Source organism: Equus quagga, chromosome 12, assembly GCF_021613505.1.
Source record: "Equus quagga isolate Etosha38 chromosome 12, UCLA_HA_Equagga_1.0, whole genome shotgun sequence".
NCBI classification, from domain to species: domain Eukaryota; kingdom Metazoa; phylum Chordata; class Mammalia; order Perissodactyla; family Equidae; genus Equus; species Equus quagga.
Window position 1 is genome coordinate 84,623,472 of NC_060278.1, and position 15,648 is coordinate 84,639,119.

Consider the following 15,648-nt stretch of genomic DNA (forward strand, 5'->3'; position numbering starts at 1 on the left):
TCTCCCTTAATCTCTTCTTGGTCCAGACCGCTCCCCTTTACACTTTCATTTCTTTTTTCTATTTTTTTTTTTTTTTTGAGGAAGATTAGCCCTGAGCTAACATCTGCCGCCAATCCTCCTCTTTTTGCTGAGGAAGACTGGCCCTGAGCTAACATCCATGCCCATCTGCCTCTACTTTTTATGTGGGACGCCCACCACAGCATGGCTTGACAAGTGCTGTCATGTTCACACCCGGGATCCAAACCTGAGAGCCCCAGGCCGTCAAAGCAGAACATGGGAACTTAACTGCTGCGCCACCGGGCCGGCCCCCCATTTCATTTTTGATTGAGTAGTACATGCTCATGGCACAAAATTTAAAAAGTACCAGCCTCCCTCTTTTCCCCCTCAGAGGCAGCCACGGTGGCCAGTTTCCTAGTGAGATATAAGCAAACACATATACAATCTGCTTTCTTGTCTGTTTCTTCTTTTGTAAACACAAGGGGTGCAGTCAATGCTTACTGCTCTGCAACGTTTTGGTTTGGTCTTTTCCGGTTAACAATGCACCCTGGAGACCTTAGCGGCTCAGGGTGACAGGGAGCTTCCTCGTTCTGTTCTCTTTAACAGCCGCGTGTGCCCCATTCTATGGAGAGACCACCCTTTATTCAACGAACCCCCAGTGAGGGACATACGGGTCTTCCCAGCTTGCTGTTCCTCCTGTACCTGCAGCATTTCACACATTTGAGTGTATCCTTAGCATAAATGCCTGAGAGCGGGGGCGCTGTCTCATGATCTCCCAGGGCCACATGGCATTTCGTAGTTGACTTAGCCATTCTCCTTTTCACGGGCGTTTATGAACAAGGCTGCTAAGAGCACTTTCTAATCTCCCACGTTCCTTTGGCAATGTGTTAGACGCTGTGGATCCTTTCCCTCCAAAAAAACACATCAAATTCACCCAACTTTGAAACCCACCCCAGGAGCCTCAAGGTTAGAAACTCTGAACTGAACCAACTGCTGTAATTATACAAATGGAATAACACGAGCCCTCGAGGGGCAGGGCAGAGCCTCACACACAGTGGGGATAACCACCTTGCAGGGGTTGGATCAGAGTTGTCAAGATTCAGCACGAGTCAGGTCACAATCCTCCTCTGCTCAAAACCCTCCCCTGGTTCCTGTCTCACGCAGAGTAAAAGCCAAAGTCCTCACTGTGGCCTACCTGGGCCTACATGATCCAGCTATGCCCCGTGCCCTAATAGCTCCTTGACTTCCCTTCCTAGCACCCTCCTCCTTGCTCACTCAGCTAAAGTCATATTGACCTCTTGAACTCACCAGGCACGCTTCTGCCTCAGGACCTTTGCACTGGTTGTGACTTCTGCCTGGAATATTTTTCCCCCAATAGCTGGAGGAAGTGAGAGAAAAAGTTCTTTACTGAAATATCACCTTCTCAGAGAGGCCTTTGCTGACCACCACCACCCGCATTTAAGATTGAACCCACCCCAACCCCAGCCCTCCCTATCCCTCCTTTCCTGACTTCTTTTTCCACATAATATTTATCACCAGACGAGATAACATATATTGCACTTACGCTGTTCACTGTGTGCTCCCTTCCCCAAATATAAACCACCACCGCCTACCCCCGCCAGGACGGGGACTTCTGTTACTTCTGCTCCCTATGACACCCCAGTGCTGGAGTGCAGCGGTTGCTCCACAAATATTTGCCAACTGAATGAAGGAATGGCGTTTGCAAAGAGCTTAGCACACAGGAAGCCAAAGGAGCTGTGGTCTGTGGGAACCACAGGCTCCAGGATCCTGGACTCCAACCCAGCCCTGCCACATACTTGCTGCGACCTTCGCCGAGTCACCTAGCACTCAGGCCCTCAGTGTTCCTCGCCCCTCCATTGGAGGTGTTACTCAGAGCACCTTGCGCGCAGGGCGGCTGTGAGAACAAAATCAGAGAACGGTTGAATAAACGTCAGCCAGCACGCTGCTGCCAGGACGGTGGTGGTGCTGGTGATGCAGCCGGGGCGGGGGCTGCGCTGACACCTTCGCGTGCAGGACACCGCACTGATACACACGGGGAGGGGCGTTCACACCAGGTTCCTAAGATGTCTTTCTGGTACTTCACAGCAAGAGGGTGGGACGGTTGGGGTCGGAGGGTACAGGGGCTCGCTAGTAGTTAAACGCTTCGACCAGAGAAGCCCTCAGTCCCTGTCCCCGGCGGCCCCTGCCCAGTTGCCCCCGGCGATGGCCACACCAGCCGCACCTTGCTCCAGGCCCGCCCCCAGCAGCCTCAGGGGAGGGCGGCGGGAAGGCGAGCCGAGTTTTCCCAGGCTCCCCCCTCCCGCGAACATCTGGCCGCAAACATCTGCCCTTAGCCTTTGTCGCCCGGCCCCAGGCCAGCCTCGCACCCATTTGCCGCCGCCCGCGGCCCCCGCCCATCTGCGCCGCTCCCCCGGGGCGGTTCCCGGCTCCCTCGCCCCCGCACGCCGGGCTCGGTTCCCACGGGCCGAGCGCGGGAAGCCGGGGCGGCCCATCTGCCCGGCGCAGCGGGCCCAGCCCCGGGTGGCCCCGCGGCCCCGGGGCCCCACGCCCAGGAATGTCTTTCGGGCGGGTGCGCGTCCCCACAGCCCGGGGTGCGGGGCCCCGCCAGCTCGGCCCCAAGTCACTGCCAGTGGCTGCGGGAGCAGAGGGCCACCGCGCCGCCCCCGCCTCCTCCCGCAGGGCCCTTGGCCAGCCTGCCCGCCGCCCCCGCCCCCGTCTCTAGCCCCCAGCCTGGACCTGCGCTGACCCTTCTGCCTGGAAATGCCCCTTTCCCTCTTGCTCGCCTGACTTTGTTTTATGAAATGTAAGAACGACAGAGGAATATTCCCAACGCCAGAGCTAACACCCGGGCAGTTGGCTGTATCGCTCCCCTCCAGTCTTCTTTAAAGAACAACGTCACAGACAGTGCTACCTTCTTGTCACCTGTGCCCCTGCCACCCTTCCACCCCCACCTAGCATCCTGAGTCGGGCCCGTTTCTTATACTTTTACTCACGGAAATCTATTAGTATTGTTTGTGTGTGTGTTTAAATTTTTTTATTTAAAAAAATCCTTCTGCATTTTCCCTAAGCAACATATTTTTTGCATGTATGCAGAAGAATGCACGTAGGTCTCGCTGTGTCCCACGGACTGCCGTGTCCTGTTCCGCCGTCATCGTCTTTCCCTGCTCTCCTGTTGTTGGACAAGCCCGTAGTTTTTAGCGCCTTGCTGCTGTCGGAACAGCTGGCACGTCCTTGCGGGCGTCTTTGGCATCCAGGGTGCGGGACTTTCAGGGTATGTCCGTGGGAGGGAATTGCTGGGTCAGAGGGTGTTCCGATGTTCGTTTTTACTCAGTACGGCCACACTGGGCTCCCAAGTGCTCACACCAGTTTACACACTCACCAGCTGTGGATGAGTTGTTTCCCACATCCGCATCACATTTTATATTATTGAACTTTGAAGTTCTTGCAGTCTGATGTGGCAACTGTGTCCTGTGAAATCCCAGATATGCAAACACCGGGGCTCAGGAGCACCTGCCTCACCCTTGCTCACCTTTTATTCATGTCAGCTGGCTATCACCTCCTCCTATGAGAAGGCCTCCCTGACTTCCCTTAGCTGACTGGAGTCTCTCTCAGGCCACGACTCCCACAGCCCCTTGTGCTCCCCCATCACAGCACTGGGAGCTGGAGGGGGACTGCCTCTCCCACCAGACCACGAGCTCCCCAAGCAGGGACCATGTCTGCAGGCCAGCGAGCATGTTGCGAGGAGTACGAAGGTGGCTTCATCTACTCAGAATAAGGGGCTTCTCTTTCTAATGCCTACAGAGTGCCCCCTTGGGACGGCAGCCGCCCATCTATGGATGGCATCTGGGTCCCCAGCGTGGGGACACAGCAGCCAGGAACCAACCACCTGGCCAGGGTTGTTTGTTCCATTTGGTTACTCCCAACTGAACACAGCTCGCCAAAAGCACGAACCTGTGCCTCGTCCTTTCACTGCGGGGCTCGGCGCAGTCGGTGTGCAGTGATCGTTCCAGGAAAGACTAGCCCGCGTTTCCTGATTCTAAAGTCCCGTAAGTCTGTGGAGCAGCATCCACCTGATTACTTAACAGGGGTTACGGCTCGGACAGGTGGAACGGTCACAGCCACAATAATAACTAGTGTCTGCTGAAGGCTGACTCTGCCAGGCACTGGTCTAAGCGCTCTGTGCCTGACCTCAGTCCTCAAAGAGATGGGAACTCATACCATCCCCACTTTGACAGGTGGGGAAACTGAGACACGAGAAAGTGAAGTGGAGTGGGCCGGGATGGGAGGCCAGGGCTCTTGGGCTCTCTGAGGGCCCTCACTCTGCTGTCTTCCAGCAAAGGGTCCCTTCCTTCCATGTTTCTGAGACGTCAACTTCCTTTTAGTCAGAACAGCTCTGCTTTTGCGTCAGCAAAAAAATAACGCTTTTTAAAAGACTTAAGAGATTGTCATGAGTCACCGTTTCTGAGGCATATAGCCACGCCCGTGACCTGCGGCAAGGGTGCAGCTGGAGGTGCCACCCCTGGTGACAGGGTCCTTAGGGTTGGGGTGAGCAGAGAGGGTGGGGACTGCTCCGGGCTCTGCAGGGTGGGCAGGGAGCTGGGCAGGCCCTGAGAGACGCGCCCTTAGCTGGTTCCTGGTTCCGGGCCCCAGGGCAGGACGGGGAGCCAGGTGTACGGAGGCAGGTGAGTCAAGGGAGGGCTGGGCTGGGCACCCAGCAGGGGAGGGGGTTCTGCTTCTGCTCAGGGGGCCTCTTGCGCCTCTGTCCATCCCCCAGTGCACATATGGGGAGACCACCACAGCCTCCAACAGATGCCTCTTGCCCAGCCTCCCTCGTTCCACCTCAGGGGTCCTGTTGGGGGGAGTCTTGAAACAGGGGCTCTACAGTGGGTATGGCCGGTTGGCCTCGGGGCTCCTGGCCGGTGGCATCAGCTTCTGTGGCTGGCAGAGTCAGACCAGCCCGCACACCTCTGCCCTGACCGGGGCCCAGACCCGAGTTCTGTTCCTTGGCATGAGTTCCCAGGGTCTGGGTGGGTGTGGTTGAGTGGTTGTGTGTCTTTGGGGCTTGTGCAGGATTCTGAATTGTGTGTGTGTGTGTTGGGGGTTGTGTCTACATCTAAAAAGGCTTTGCGGGTAGTAGGTGGCAGAATGGGGTCTTTGAACTGGTGAAGATGGATGTTGGTTGGGTATGTGCAGTGTGGGGAGGGGGTGCATGGGGGAGCCGGCTTGTTGATTTGCATTTGGTCATTTTCTGGAAGGATGTGGGCAGTGTGTCGCCATCGTGGTGTGAGCAATACTGATACGGGTGTAAGCATATGTTGTGTTTGGTGAATGTGTGTGTGTCGTGGTGTAGGGTGCATCTATCTGTGTGTTGTGTTTGTTGAGGGTGTGTGGTGTGTTGCTTTTGCGTGGTTGTTGGGTGTTTGGCTGTGCTGCCTCCCTGATCTCTATTTTTTTGTTGGTGTGTTGGTTGTGCAGATTTCCGTTTTGGTTGTGTGCCTTGAGGTCGGTGTGTTGACTGCATGGGATGGTGTCCTGCTGTGTTGTGCGTTTCAGCAGACTGCTCTGGCGGCTGCGTGTTGAGGTGTTGCTGTCCGTCAGATGTGTCAGTTGTGTCAGTTTACATGCATCTGCTGTGTTGGTTGTGTAGGTGTGTGCATTCGTGTCACTGTGGGTGTGCACAGCAGTGTGTTTGTGTAGCCCTGCAGATTTGGCCCACGTCGAGTGACCTAAGATGGGAGCCCCCCGGGCCCTGACTCTGCCCTTCCCTTTGGCCCCTGAGACGCCAGGGCAGCAGTGGTCCTTTGTCAGGTTGCAGGAAGGCCCCACCCCTGCATCTGCAGGGACCCAGGGAGGGGCGCAGACTGGCAGGCTCCAGCAGCCCTGTCCATTGTTCTGGGGCGTCTTTGGAAACAGGATGGGAGCCAAAAGGTGGACCGAAGCCTGAACCCCTCCACTCCCCGAAATGACCCAGGAGCCCAGCACAGAAACCTTAGGAGGGAGGGCCAGTGACACTCCCCATTTTGCGGATGGGGAAACTGAGGACCAGAACGGGAAAGGGAGTTAGCAGAGTTCCCATGGCCTGTTAAGGACAGAGAGCTTGAAGCCTCCACACCCCTCATGAGGGAATCCACAGCCTCCGGCTGGCCTGGGAGGATGAAAAAATGAGACCCCTGGAAGGACATAAAACATGTCTGTTCTGCTTCCCATTTCTGAGTGCTTTGCATGTGCTAAGTACTGAAGTGGTGTAACTCTGTGGATTATGTTCAAATTTGCCTCCATTTTGCACATGAGGAAACTGAGGACGCTAAGGTAACAATTTATTAATTCAACAGTTACTCTGAACATTGCTCTATTCTAAGTACTACGCTGTGTGACGTTGAGCAAGCTGCTTACCCTCTCTGGGCCAGCCTGTGCTCAGCTCTAGGGACACAGCAGTGACCAAAGGAGCCAGGGTTCCTGTCCTCAAGGCCTGGGGCCCCGGGGGTGGGGGTTGTGGTGGTGGGGGTGGGGTGGAGGGCGGCCTGTCTTGGGGGTGGATATGGAGGATGGACAATACAAGAAAACAAAGACCATTTCAGATGGTAATAAATTCTATGAATAATTAAGAGCAGAGGAATGTGAAAGAAAGTGAATAGCCAAAGGAGGTTCTAAGAAGGCCTGCCAGGAGGTGACATTTGACCTGAGACTTGAAGAACGAGAAGTCTTGTAAAGATGTGGATGAGAGTTCTGGGCAGAGGGAAGAGCAAGGGCAAGGGCCCTGACGTAGGCCCACGCTGGTTTAGTAAAGGAGGCCATGTGGCTGGCGAGAGACAGGGAGGGGCAGGAGATGTGGTTGGTGGTGGTGGCAGGGCCACAGGCTGGGGAGGAGTTTGGCTTTTGTTCTCAGTATGACGGGCAGAGAGGCAGTGTTGGCTGAGCTCAGGGTTCTGGGGGCAGAGTGTGGAGGGGGCGCCTGTGGTCTCCTGTTACAAGGAGGGGCGGGGACAGCCAGAGCCAAAGGTCTCTCCCCCGCAGCTCCAGCAGTCCCAGCCCAGAGGCGCCGGCCTGGCGGCTGGAAGACCGCGCTGTGGGCACATCTGGGGAGCAGCTGCCGGGCCAGGGCCAGAGCAGGTCACGTGGCCCAGGGCAGGCCTGCCCCGGAGCCTACAAGGCCAGCGCTCCGGCAGGGGCAGTGGGGAACATGCTGGACGTGAGCACGCGTCAACAGGGATGCACGCTGCAATGCAGACACGCATGCACATAAGTCCCTCTGCCCTGCGCAGCCATGGCCTCAGAGCCAGATGGCCCAGGCTCAATGCCACATCCCAGCTGTGTGATCTGAAGCAAGTCACTCAACTTCTCTGGACCTCAGTGGCCTCAGCTGTAAAGGGGACATAATCTTACTACCTGTATCACGTGTTGCTTTTTTTTTCTCATTCAACAAATATTCATGGAACGCCTCCTGTGCGCAGGCCGGCGCGCTCGGCCCCAGGTGACAGCAGGGAAGAGCACAGCTTGATCCCTGCCCTCCTGAGGTCACCACGCCTGACACAGAGTGAGCACTTAGAAAACGTGAGCCATTTGCCTTGAGCCCTGGACACTAGAGGTGGGATCTCAAAGGCGGAAAGGCAGATGTGTGACAGAGATGCTAGTGAAAAGGCCTTCCCTTCCATCACCAGAGGCTGCAGTCACCTCAGGGCATCTCTTATTTCATGCTCACAACCACTCCATGAGGAGGAATAGGCATTAGCTCCAGTGGAAACTGAGGCACAGCTTGTCAATGGGAGATCCAGGATTTGAAGGCGCGATGGGCTGGCCCCTTTTCCTCTCTGGGCCCCAGTATTTCCATCCGTGAAATGGCGCATTATAATAATCCAGCTGCCACGAGCCCCAGGGAGCAGCTGTGAAAATCAAGCAGTGCAGGTGTGGGGACAGGGCTTCCTACGACACTTCTGGCAGGAACCCTGGGTTGCGACCATGGGGCTTCACTGAATGAGCCCGCCCAACTCCCCAGCCACCAAAGAGGCGTCTGCTCTCCTGAGCCGACCTGGTCACAGGACTGGAGGCACCTGCTCACTCAGGTCACACTCCCAAGGAGAGGGCCAGAGAAGCGCCCGGTGACAACGAGAGAGACAGGCAGTCTGTGTTGAAACTCCTTGACAGGCCTTAAAACCATAAGAGAGAAAACCAGCATCTGGGAGTCCTGGACATTTTCTGGAATGAAAGGAAGCCAACTTCCCCCACAGGCCTGGGGTGTGTGTGGAGGGGCTGCCATTATTTCAATTGGGAAGCCTGAAGGTGGCACAGTGAAGGGAATGTTCCAGGGGGTCTGTAAGCCCATCTCACTGAAAACCCCCGGAACCAAAATTGCCACCAAATGGGTCCCGGGTGCCTGGCCTGGAAGACGCAATTATCATCTGCTGTTTAGTGAGCACCTACTATATACCAAGAGCATGGTAGGTGCTTTGTGATGTTAATCTCAATGACTCCTTGACGTCACCTTGGGAGGGAGGAACTTCTGTCATTTGCCAATGAGGAAGCAGAGGCTCAGAGAGGTGAAGAGTGTTGCTTCAGTCACACAGCATAACAAAGATTTGAATCCTGAACTGTTGGACCCAGAGCCCCAGACCTTTCAGTTATTCCACAGCCAACTGTTTCTGCTCAAGTTGTCAAAGCTTTACATTTGTTCAGACACTGGTATCCCCCATGCGTCTTCATTCAGGCTGTTTCTCCTTGTGCCTTTACCACACAGAATGCCCAGAGGATAAGTCGCCTCCTCTAGGAAGCCTCCCTGATTTCCTCCAATGTAGAACTCATCCTTTCTTTGTGTTGCTGAGGCACCTAGCAGGAAATTTTCATAATATAGTCTTGATGTGAGAATAATTCCTTCCAGTGGCCCTGTGCCTAACACAGGACCTGGCGGGACCTGGACACTCGTGAATACTAAGGGCACTTAACTATTGGGGTCCTAACAGTCCCCCAACTTACTTTCCTATTTGTCCATAAAGTGTCTTTGACATTCTACCTCCTCCTGACCAGCAGTCAGACCAGAGGCAGGTATACGAAACATTAAGAGTTGGCTTTTTATTACACAAGGTAGTACATGAATACATTTCTATTTTAAAATATATCCAAGAAATACCCATGTGTAATGGATCATAGACCCAAATGTAAAACCTAAAACTATAAAACTTCTAGAAAATATAGGAGAAAATCTTTATGATTTTGAGTTAGGCAGGAATTTCTTAGATATGACACGAAAAACACAATCCTTAAAAAATGGATAAATTGGACTTCATCAAAATTTAAAACTTCTGCTCTTCAAAAGATACTGTTAAGGGGATGCAAAGACTAGACACAGACTAGAGAAAATACTTGTAAATCATATACCTAGCGATTTCTATTCGAAACATATAAAGAACTCTCAAAACTCACTGATAAGAAAACAAACAACCAAATTAAAAGAAATGGGCAACTGACGGGCTAGCGGTTAAAGTTCAGCGCTCTGCTTCAGCGGCCTGGGTTTGGTTCCTGGGTGTGGAACACACCACTCGTCTGTGAGAAACCACGCTATGGCAGCAGCTCACACAGAAGAACTAGAAGGACCTACAGCTAGATTATACAACTAAGTACTGGGGCTTTGGGGAGGAAAAAGAAGAGATGGGCAAAAGATTAAAGGGGAGCAAGAGGGATCCGTGTGGATCCGATGGAACTGTTCTGTGTCTTCATGATGGTGCTGGCGATGTGAACCTACATGTGTGATAAAATTGTGTAGAACTAAACACACACACACGCACACACACAAGGAGTGCATGTAAATCTAGTGAAATCTGAATTTCACCAAAAATCAGGTGAATCTGATTGTGATACTGTCCTGTAGTGACGCAAGATGCCACCATCCGGGAAACTGGGGAAAGGATATGATGGATCTCTCTGTATTATCTCTTACGACTGCATGTGAATCTACAATTATCTAAAATAATCTTGTTAAACGAGCAAAAGAAGTGAATGACACTTCACCAAAGAAGATATATGGATGGTACATAAACATGTGAAAAGATGCTCAACATCTTTGCTCGTTAGGCGAACACAAATTAAACCCACAGTGAGACACCACAACTCATCTATTCGAACGGCTGAAAAAGACTGAGCGGAACAACCGTGAGAGAGCACGTGGAGGAACCGGGCTCTCAACACTGCTGCTGGAATGTAAAGGGGACACTCACTTTGGAAAACAGTTTAGCCATTGCTTATAAAGTTAAATAAATACCTTCTATGTGACCCAGTCACTTCACTACCATTTGCCTAAGAGAAATGAAAGCAGAAATTCATATAAACACTTGTATACAAGTGTTCATAGCAGCTTTATTTATACTAACCAAAAACTATAAACAGCCCAAATGTCCACCAACAAACTGTGAATGGGTAAACAAATTGTGGTGATGCATACGCTACTACTCAGCAATAGAAAGGAACCAATACGGAGGAATCTCGAAATAATTACGCTGAGTTAAAGAAACTAGGCTGAAAAGCTATGAAAAAGAGTATATAATGTATAATATAACATTATATACACTGTATCTACTGTATACCGTTTATATAAAGTTCTAGAAAATGAAAACTAATCCAAAGAGAAAACAGGTGAGTGTTGCCTGGGCACTAGGTAGAAGAGGGGGAAGGGAGAGATTACAAAAAACAGAAGGAGTGGGGGCTGGCCCCATGGCCGAGTAGGTTAAGTTCACGCGCTCTGCTTTGGTGGCCCAGGGTTTGGCTGGTTCTGATCCTGGGCGCAGACATGGACATCAGGCCATGGGCATCAGGCCACGCAGAGGCGGCGTCCCACATGCCACAACTAGAAGGAACCACAACTAAAAATACACAACTAGGTACCTGGGGGCTTTGGGGAGAAAAAGGGAAAATAAAATCTTAAAAGAAAAAAAAAACAGGAGTGATGAAGTATATGTTAATTTTCTTGATTGTGGTGATGGTTCATGGGTATATATGTACGTCAAAAGATATCAAATCAGGGGGCGGCCTGGTGACGCAGCCGTTAAGTTCACACGTTCCGATTCTTGGCGGCCCGGGGTTCGCCGGTTCCGATCCCAGGTGTGGACATGGCACCGCTTGGCAAAAGCTATGCTGTGGTAGGCGTCCCACGTATAAAGTAGAGGAAGATGGGCACCGATGTTAGCTCAGGGCCAGTCTTCCTCAGCAAAAAGAGGAGGATTGGCAGTAGTTAGCTCATGGCTAATCTTCCTTAAAAAAAAAAGTTATCAAATTATACACTGTAAATATATGCTGTTTGTGTATGTCAATTACACTTCAATAACACTGTTTAAGAAAAAAAAACAAGACTCAGATACTTATGTGAAGATGAAAGTGAAATTCTTATTTCACATTGCTCTCCTTCCCCTCACTCCGCTTCACAGTGGTGGCATTAATAATTTGGTTAGTACTTTTTTTTTTTTTGCTTTCTGATATTTTTTATTGAGGTGCAATTTAAATACAATGCAATGCACCAAAGTGTATAATTCAGTGTATTTTAACTAATTCATACACTGTGTAACCCACACCTCTTCAAGATATGGAACGTTTCCATCGCTCCAGAAAGTTCCTCATGCCCCTTGCCTGGAAACTCCCAACTTCCACTCCCAGAGACAACCACCATCCTGGTTTCTTCCATCATACATTACTTGTGCCTGTTCTAGAACTTCATGCGAGAGGAATCACACAGTATTGTGTTTGAAATTTTTTCCGCAGCATAATTTCCTCTCATTTTAAATTCCAGATACACGTGTCCTTGTGAGCAATATGTTGGCTTTTTCACATCCAAGAGTTCCTCCCTTGACCTCCGAACTACCACCGGCATTCTCCGAGGACAGTAGGACCCAGATCTCTCAGAAGCGTGTTTCCCACCTGCTGCATAGCCAGTCCGCAGCATTGAAGTTCCATTCATAGTCCATACAGTGTCACTGCTGATAGATGTTAGGTCATTTCAACTTCCCCTCTTGCAAATAGCACCTCAGTGAACATCCTTGAGCTGATATCTTTGTGCCCAGTGTGTAGGTTTCTCTGGAATTGATTCAGCAAGTAGAATTGCTGGGTCAATTAATAATACTTGGTAATGAATTAGTATTCTAATTTCCTCTGGTGGGTCATTGTCCTTCTAATTCTTTAGCAATTCTTTTGCACAGCAAAACGGTCCCTCCAATCGTTAGAGGATTGCTAAACAAGGCTTAGGGAGTTCGGAGAGTTTGGGGGTGTGGCAAGGGGCTGAGGAGACGAGTTAATTAATTAATGATGTCTCTCTTCTTTGAAGCTGGTCTCGCTGATCAGTTTTCCTCGTGTTCTGACGTGGAGGCAGGGGGCTGGTTTACTGGCCCATCTCCCAAACTTTTGTGGGAACTGCTAACACCCAGGGAATTGATTGCTGGGGGGAGGAGGGGCCGTAATATCACTCTCTCCTATGTGAGCACAAAATTTTAGCCCTGCTAACGCTGCGTGGCCGTGGGTGGCTATTCTAAGCCTCAGTTTCCCCAGCCTCTGGCAGATCTAGGGCTCTCGAGGCAGACTGGCTGCGCTGGCAGGAAGGGACAGCGTTATAATAAAGCGCCCTTGTGATAACAGTGCAAGCCCTCCCTCTTGGGAGGCTTTTTGAGCCTCAGTTTCCTCCTCTGTATAAAGAAACCAAACAGCCCCTATCTTTAGAGCTTTACAGAAGACGATGAAGGCAAAGCTCTTCACACAGTGCCTGGCACGAAGTAAGAACGCAATAAATCATCACGTTTGTTATTATTATCGAAATACCACGCAGATATTAGGGCTCAGAGAGGGCTCGAGACTCAAATAAATTCACCCAGCAGCAAAGTTGGAATTGGATCTCTTTCCCTAGGAGGGAGGGGGGAGGTAGGGGTGGGGAGGGTGGAAGCGGGCGAAGAAACCTCCCAAGCGGTCCAGGCTGGGAGCCTGGTAAGGAGATTCCCAGGTGTGGGGCGGGGAGGTAAGGTGACCCCTGCCCAGCGACCGCGCACGCGAGGAGCGCATTCCCAGGCCTGCGGCCGGAGGTCCGCAGGTGACTGGCAGGGCGGGGGGTAGCCGCGGAGCGCTGCAGCCGGGTTTCCCGTCTCCATGGCGACCGCCCGCGCGGCGCCAGCCTGACAGCCCGTCCGAGTTTTATGAATGGGTGACGTCACAGGCCTGGCGTCTAACGGTCTGAGCAGCTTGTTCAGACGCTGACACAGACCAGCCCGGGAAGGCGGGGGGGAGACTCGAGCTCCGCAGCTGCCGCGCCGTGGGAGGGAGACCCTGATCCAAGGTCTTTAGGGAAAAAAAAAAAAACAGCCAAAAAAAGAAAAATTTTAAAATTACTAGCTGATGCAGATATGGGGAATTTTTGCAAGGGGCTGCAAATTCAGGGTAGAATCATGGGATAGAGCCCCCCTTTGGGCGCCTTCTATCTAGTTCAGTTCCCAAGGCCCAGCCCCCAATCACAGAGGAAGACTTTCCCCGAATTGCTTCTACTCCGAGGGGCCTGGGTAAGCCCCCCGCCTGGTCCCAGGAAGATTAACTAACAACATTATCTTGGAATTGAGAAAGGGAGACCAGCCCAGGGGAGCAGAGTGTAGAGGGCTCATCAAATTCCGGCCCAAGTATTCGGGAGACCAGGATCTCAGAGGTAATCTTCCAATAGGGTCCAGAAGCCCAGGCTCTAGTACTGGGCTCTCTGGGCAACCCAGAGCCAGCCGCTTCTCCATCCGGGCCTCAGTTTCTCTCATCTGTGAAATGGGGCTGGAGAGGCGGAAAAATGAAGCTGGGAAAACTGATTCTTGAAGTCTTTTTGTTATTGGCAGTACTAGTCCAGCCTCCCTGCCTCGTCCCGAGGGGCCCAAGGCAGCGCTCACTTCCACTAGCAACCCAGTCCCGTGTCCTCCCACTTTTTCGGTTCTTGAGACTAAGGTCGCCTTTCCACGCCAGCCAGGGTGCACTAATAGAGCGGGAGGCGGGACCCAAAGACGCTCAAGGCCACGCCTCCAGCCTCCCATTGGCTTCTTTTGAACGCCTGGGCCCGCCCCTGGGGGGGGGTCCGCGGAGTCCTTATAAAAGTCGGGCTGGCGGGCTGGGGCCTCGCGTTCTACAACCGCGTTTTTGCAGCTCCAGCCTCTCATTGCACGCCCCGCCACCGCCGCCTCTGTCCGCCTTGCCTTCTCTGCTCTTATCCGACGCCAGAATCATGAAGGTCGCCAGTGGCAGCGCCGCGGCCGCCGCGGGCCCCAGCTGCGCGCTGAAGGCCGGCAAGACGGCGGGCGGCGCGGGCGAGGTGGTGCGCTGCCTGTCGGAGCAGAGCGTGGCCATCTCGCGCTGCGCCGGCGGCCCCGGGGCGCGCCTGCCCGCCCTGCTCGACGAGCAGCAGGTGAACGTGCTGCTCTACGACATGAACGGCTGCTACTCGCGCCTCAAGGAGCTGGTGCCCACCCTGCCCCAGAACCGCAAGGTGAGCAGGGTGGAGATCCTCCAGCACGTCATCGACTACATCTGGGACCTGGAGTTGGAGCTGAACTCGGAATCCCAAGTCGGGACCCCGGGGGGCCGGGGGCTCCCCGCCCGGGCCCCGCTCAGCACCCTCAACGGCGAGATCAGCGCCCTGGCGGCCGAGGTGAGGTCCCACCTGGAGCACGAGATTATTTTTCTTCTACAGATGGGGAAACTGAGGTCCGAAGGGGGAGGGGAGTCTTGGCCCTATGTCTGCCCCATTCTTTCGGGCACCTGGCTAGGCAAGAATGCCCAAGAAGAGAGGGAAAAGCGCTCCCTTGTCGTGTCTGCTGGGGAAGGGTGGCTTCCAGCCTTGTCACCTGCAATCCGCCGGTCTCACCTCTTCTTTCTCTCGTTTCACAGGCAGCATGTGTTCCAGCGGACGATCGCATCTTGTGTCGCTGAAGCGCCGCCCTCAAGGACCGGCAGACCCCGGCCCTCCAGGGGACGAGAGGAATAAGTGCTCTCTGGTCCTCAAGCGCCTCGCTGGAGCTCGGGAGGAACAAGACTGAGATCCGGAGGCCATGAGGCGCTTGCGGGATCCAGCCCAGGGCTGGGGAACTGAGGGGGGCAGGCCGGCCCTCCCTCCGCACCTACCGGCCACCAGAGACTTGGGGGGGGAGATTTTTTCCCCGTGTGTTTCTATTTTTTGAAAAGCAGACATTTTAAAAAATGGTCACGTTTGGTGCTTCTCAGATTTCTGAGGAAATTAATTGCTTTGTATTGTATATTACAATGATCACCGACTGAGAATATTGTTTTACAATAGTTCTGTGGGGTGTTTTTGTTGTTGTTATTAAACAAATACTTTAGATGGTAAAGTTGCAATGACTTTTTGGATGGAGGGGAGGGGCCTGGGCTGGGGGGTGACCCTTGGCCTTCTTTGCAGCTGGTGCTGGGGGGAGGGGGCTGGAGAGCCACATCTGGACTGTCGCTTTTACCGACCTGAAATGAGTGTTTCCGGTGTCTTTAAAGTCTATTCTTTCCCCCTATCCCTGGCCATTTCCGTGCTCCCCAGTGTCATAAAATTCAATCCTCTAGATCTCTAGGGTTTCTCAAAGTGGTCATTGGGCCATCTGGGTCACCTGGGGAGGTTGTTAAAATGCAGATCAACCTGCAAGG

The 15,648-nt window shown here is 52.9% G+C and overlaps 1 protein-coding gene across 1 annotated transcript; it reads left to right on the forward strand.

Moving 5' to 3' along the window:
• Nucleotides 1-14,120: 14,120 nt before the first annotated feature.
• Nucleotides 14,121-15,347, forward strand: ID1 (inhibitor of DNA binding 1). Its single transcript, XM_046679324.1, has 2 exons — nucleotides 14,121-14,650; nucleotides 14,890-15,347. The coding sequence occupies exons 1-2, from the start codon at nucleotides 14,228-14,230 to the stop codon at nucleotides 14,929-14,931; spliced, it is 465 nt and encodes a 154-aa protein (XP_046535280.1). The 5' UTR covers nucleotides 14,121-14,227; the 3' UTR covers nucleotides 14,932-15,347.
• Nucleotides 15,348-15,648: the final 301 nt, after the last annotated feature.

What these genes read in the sequence shown, in the direction of transcription:
- ID1 (XM_046679324.1), top strand. Translation starts at nt 14,228, where the DNA reads ATGAAGGTCGCCAGTGGCAGCGCCGCGGCCGCCGCGGGCCCCAGCTGC. An exon ending in TCAGCGCCCTGGCGGCCGAG is followed by an intron (nt 14,651 to 14,889) that starts GTGAGGTCCCAC and finishes CTCGTTTCACAG; the next exon opens with GCAGCATGTGTTCCAGCGGA.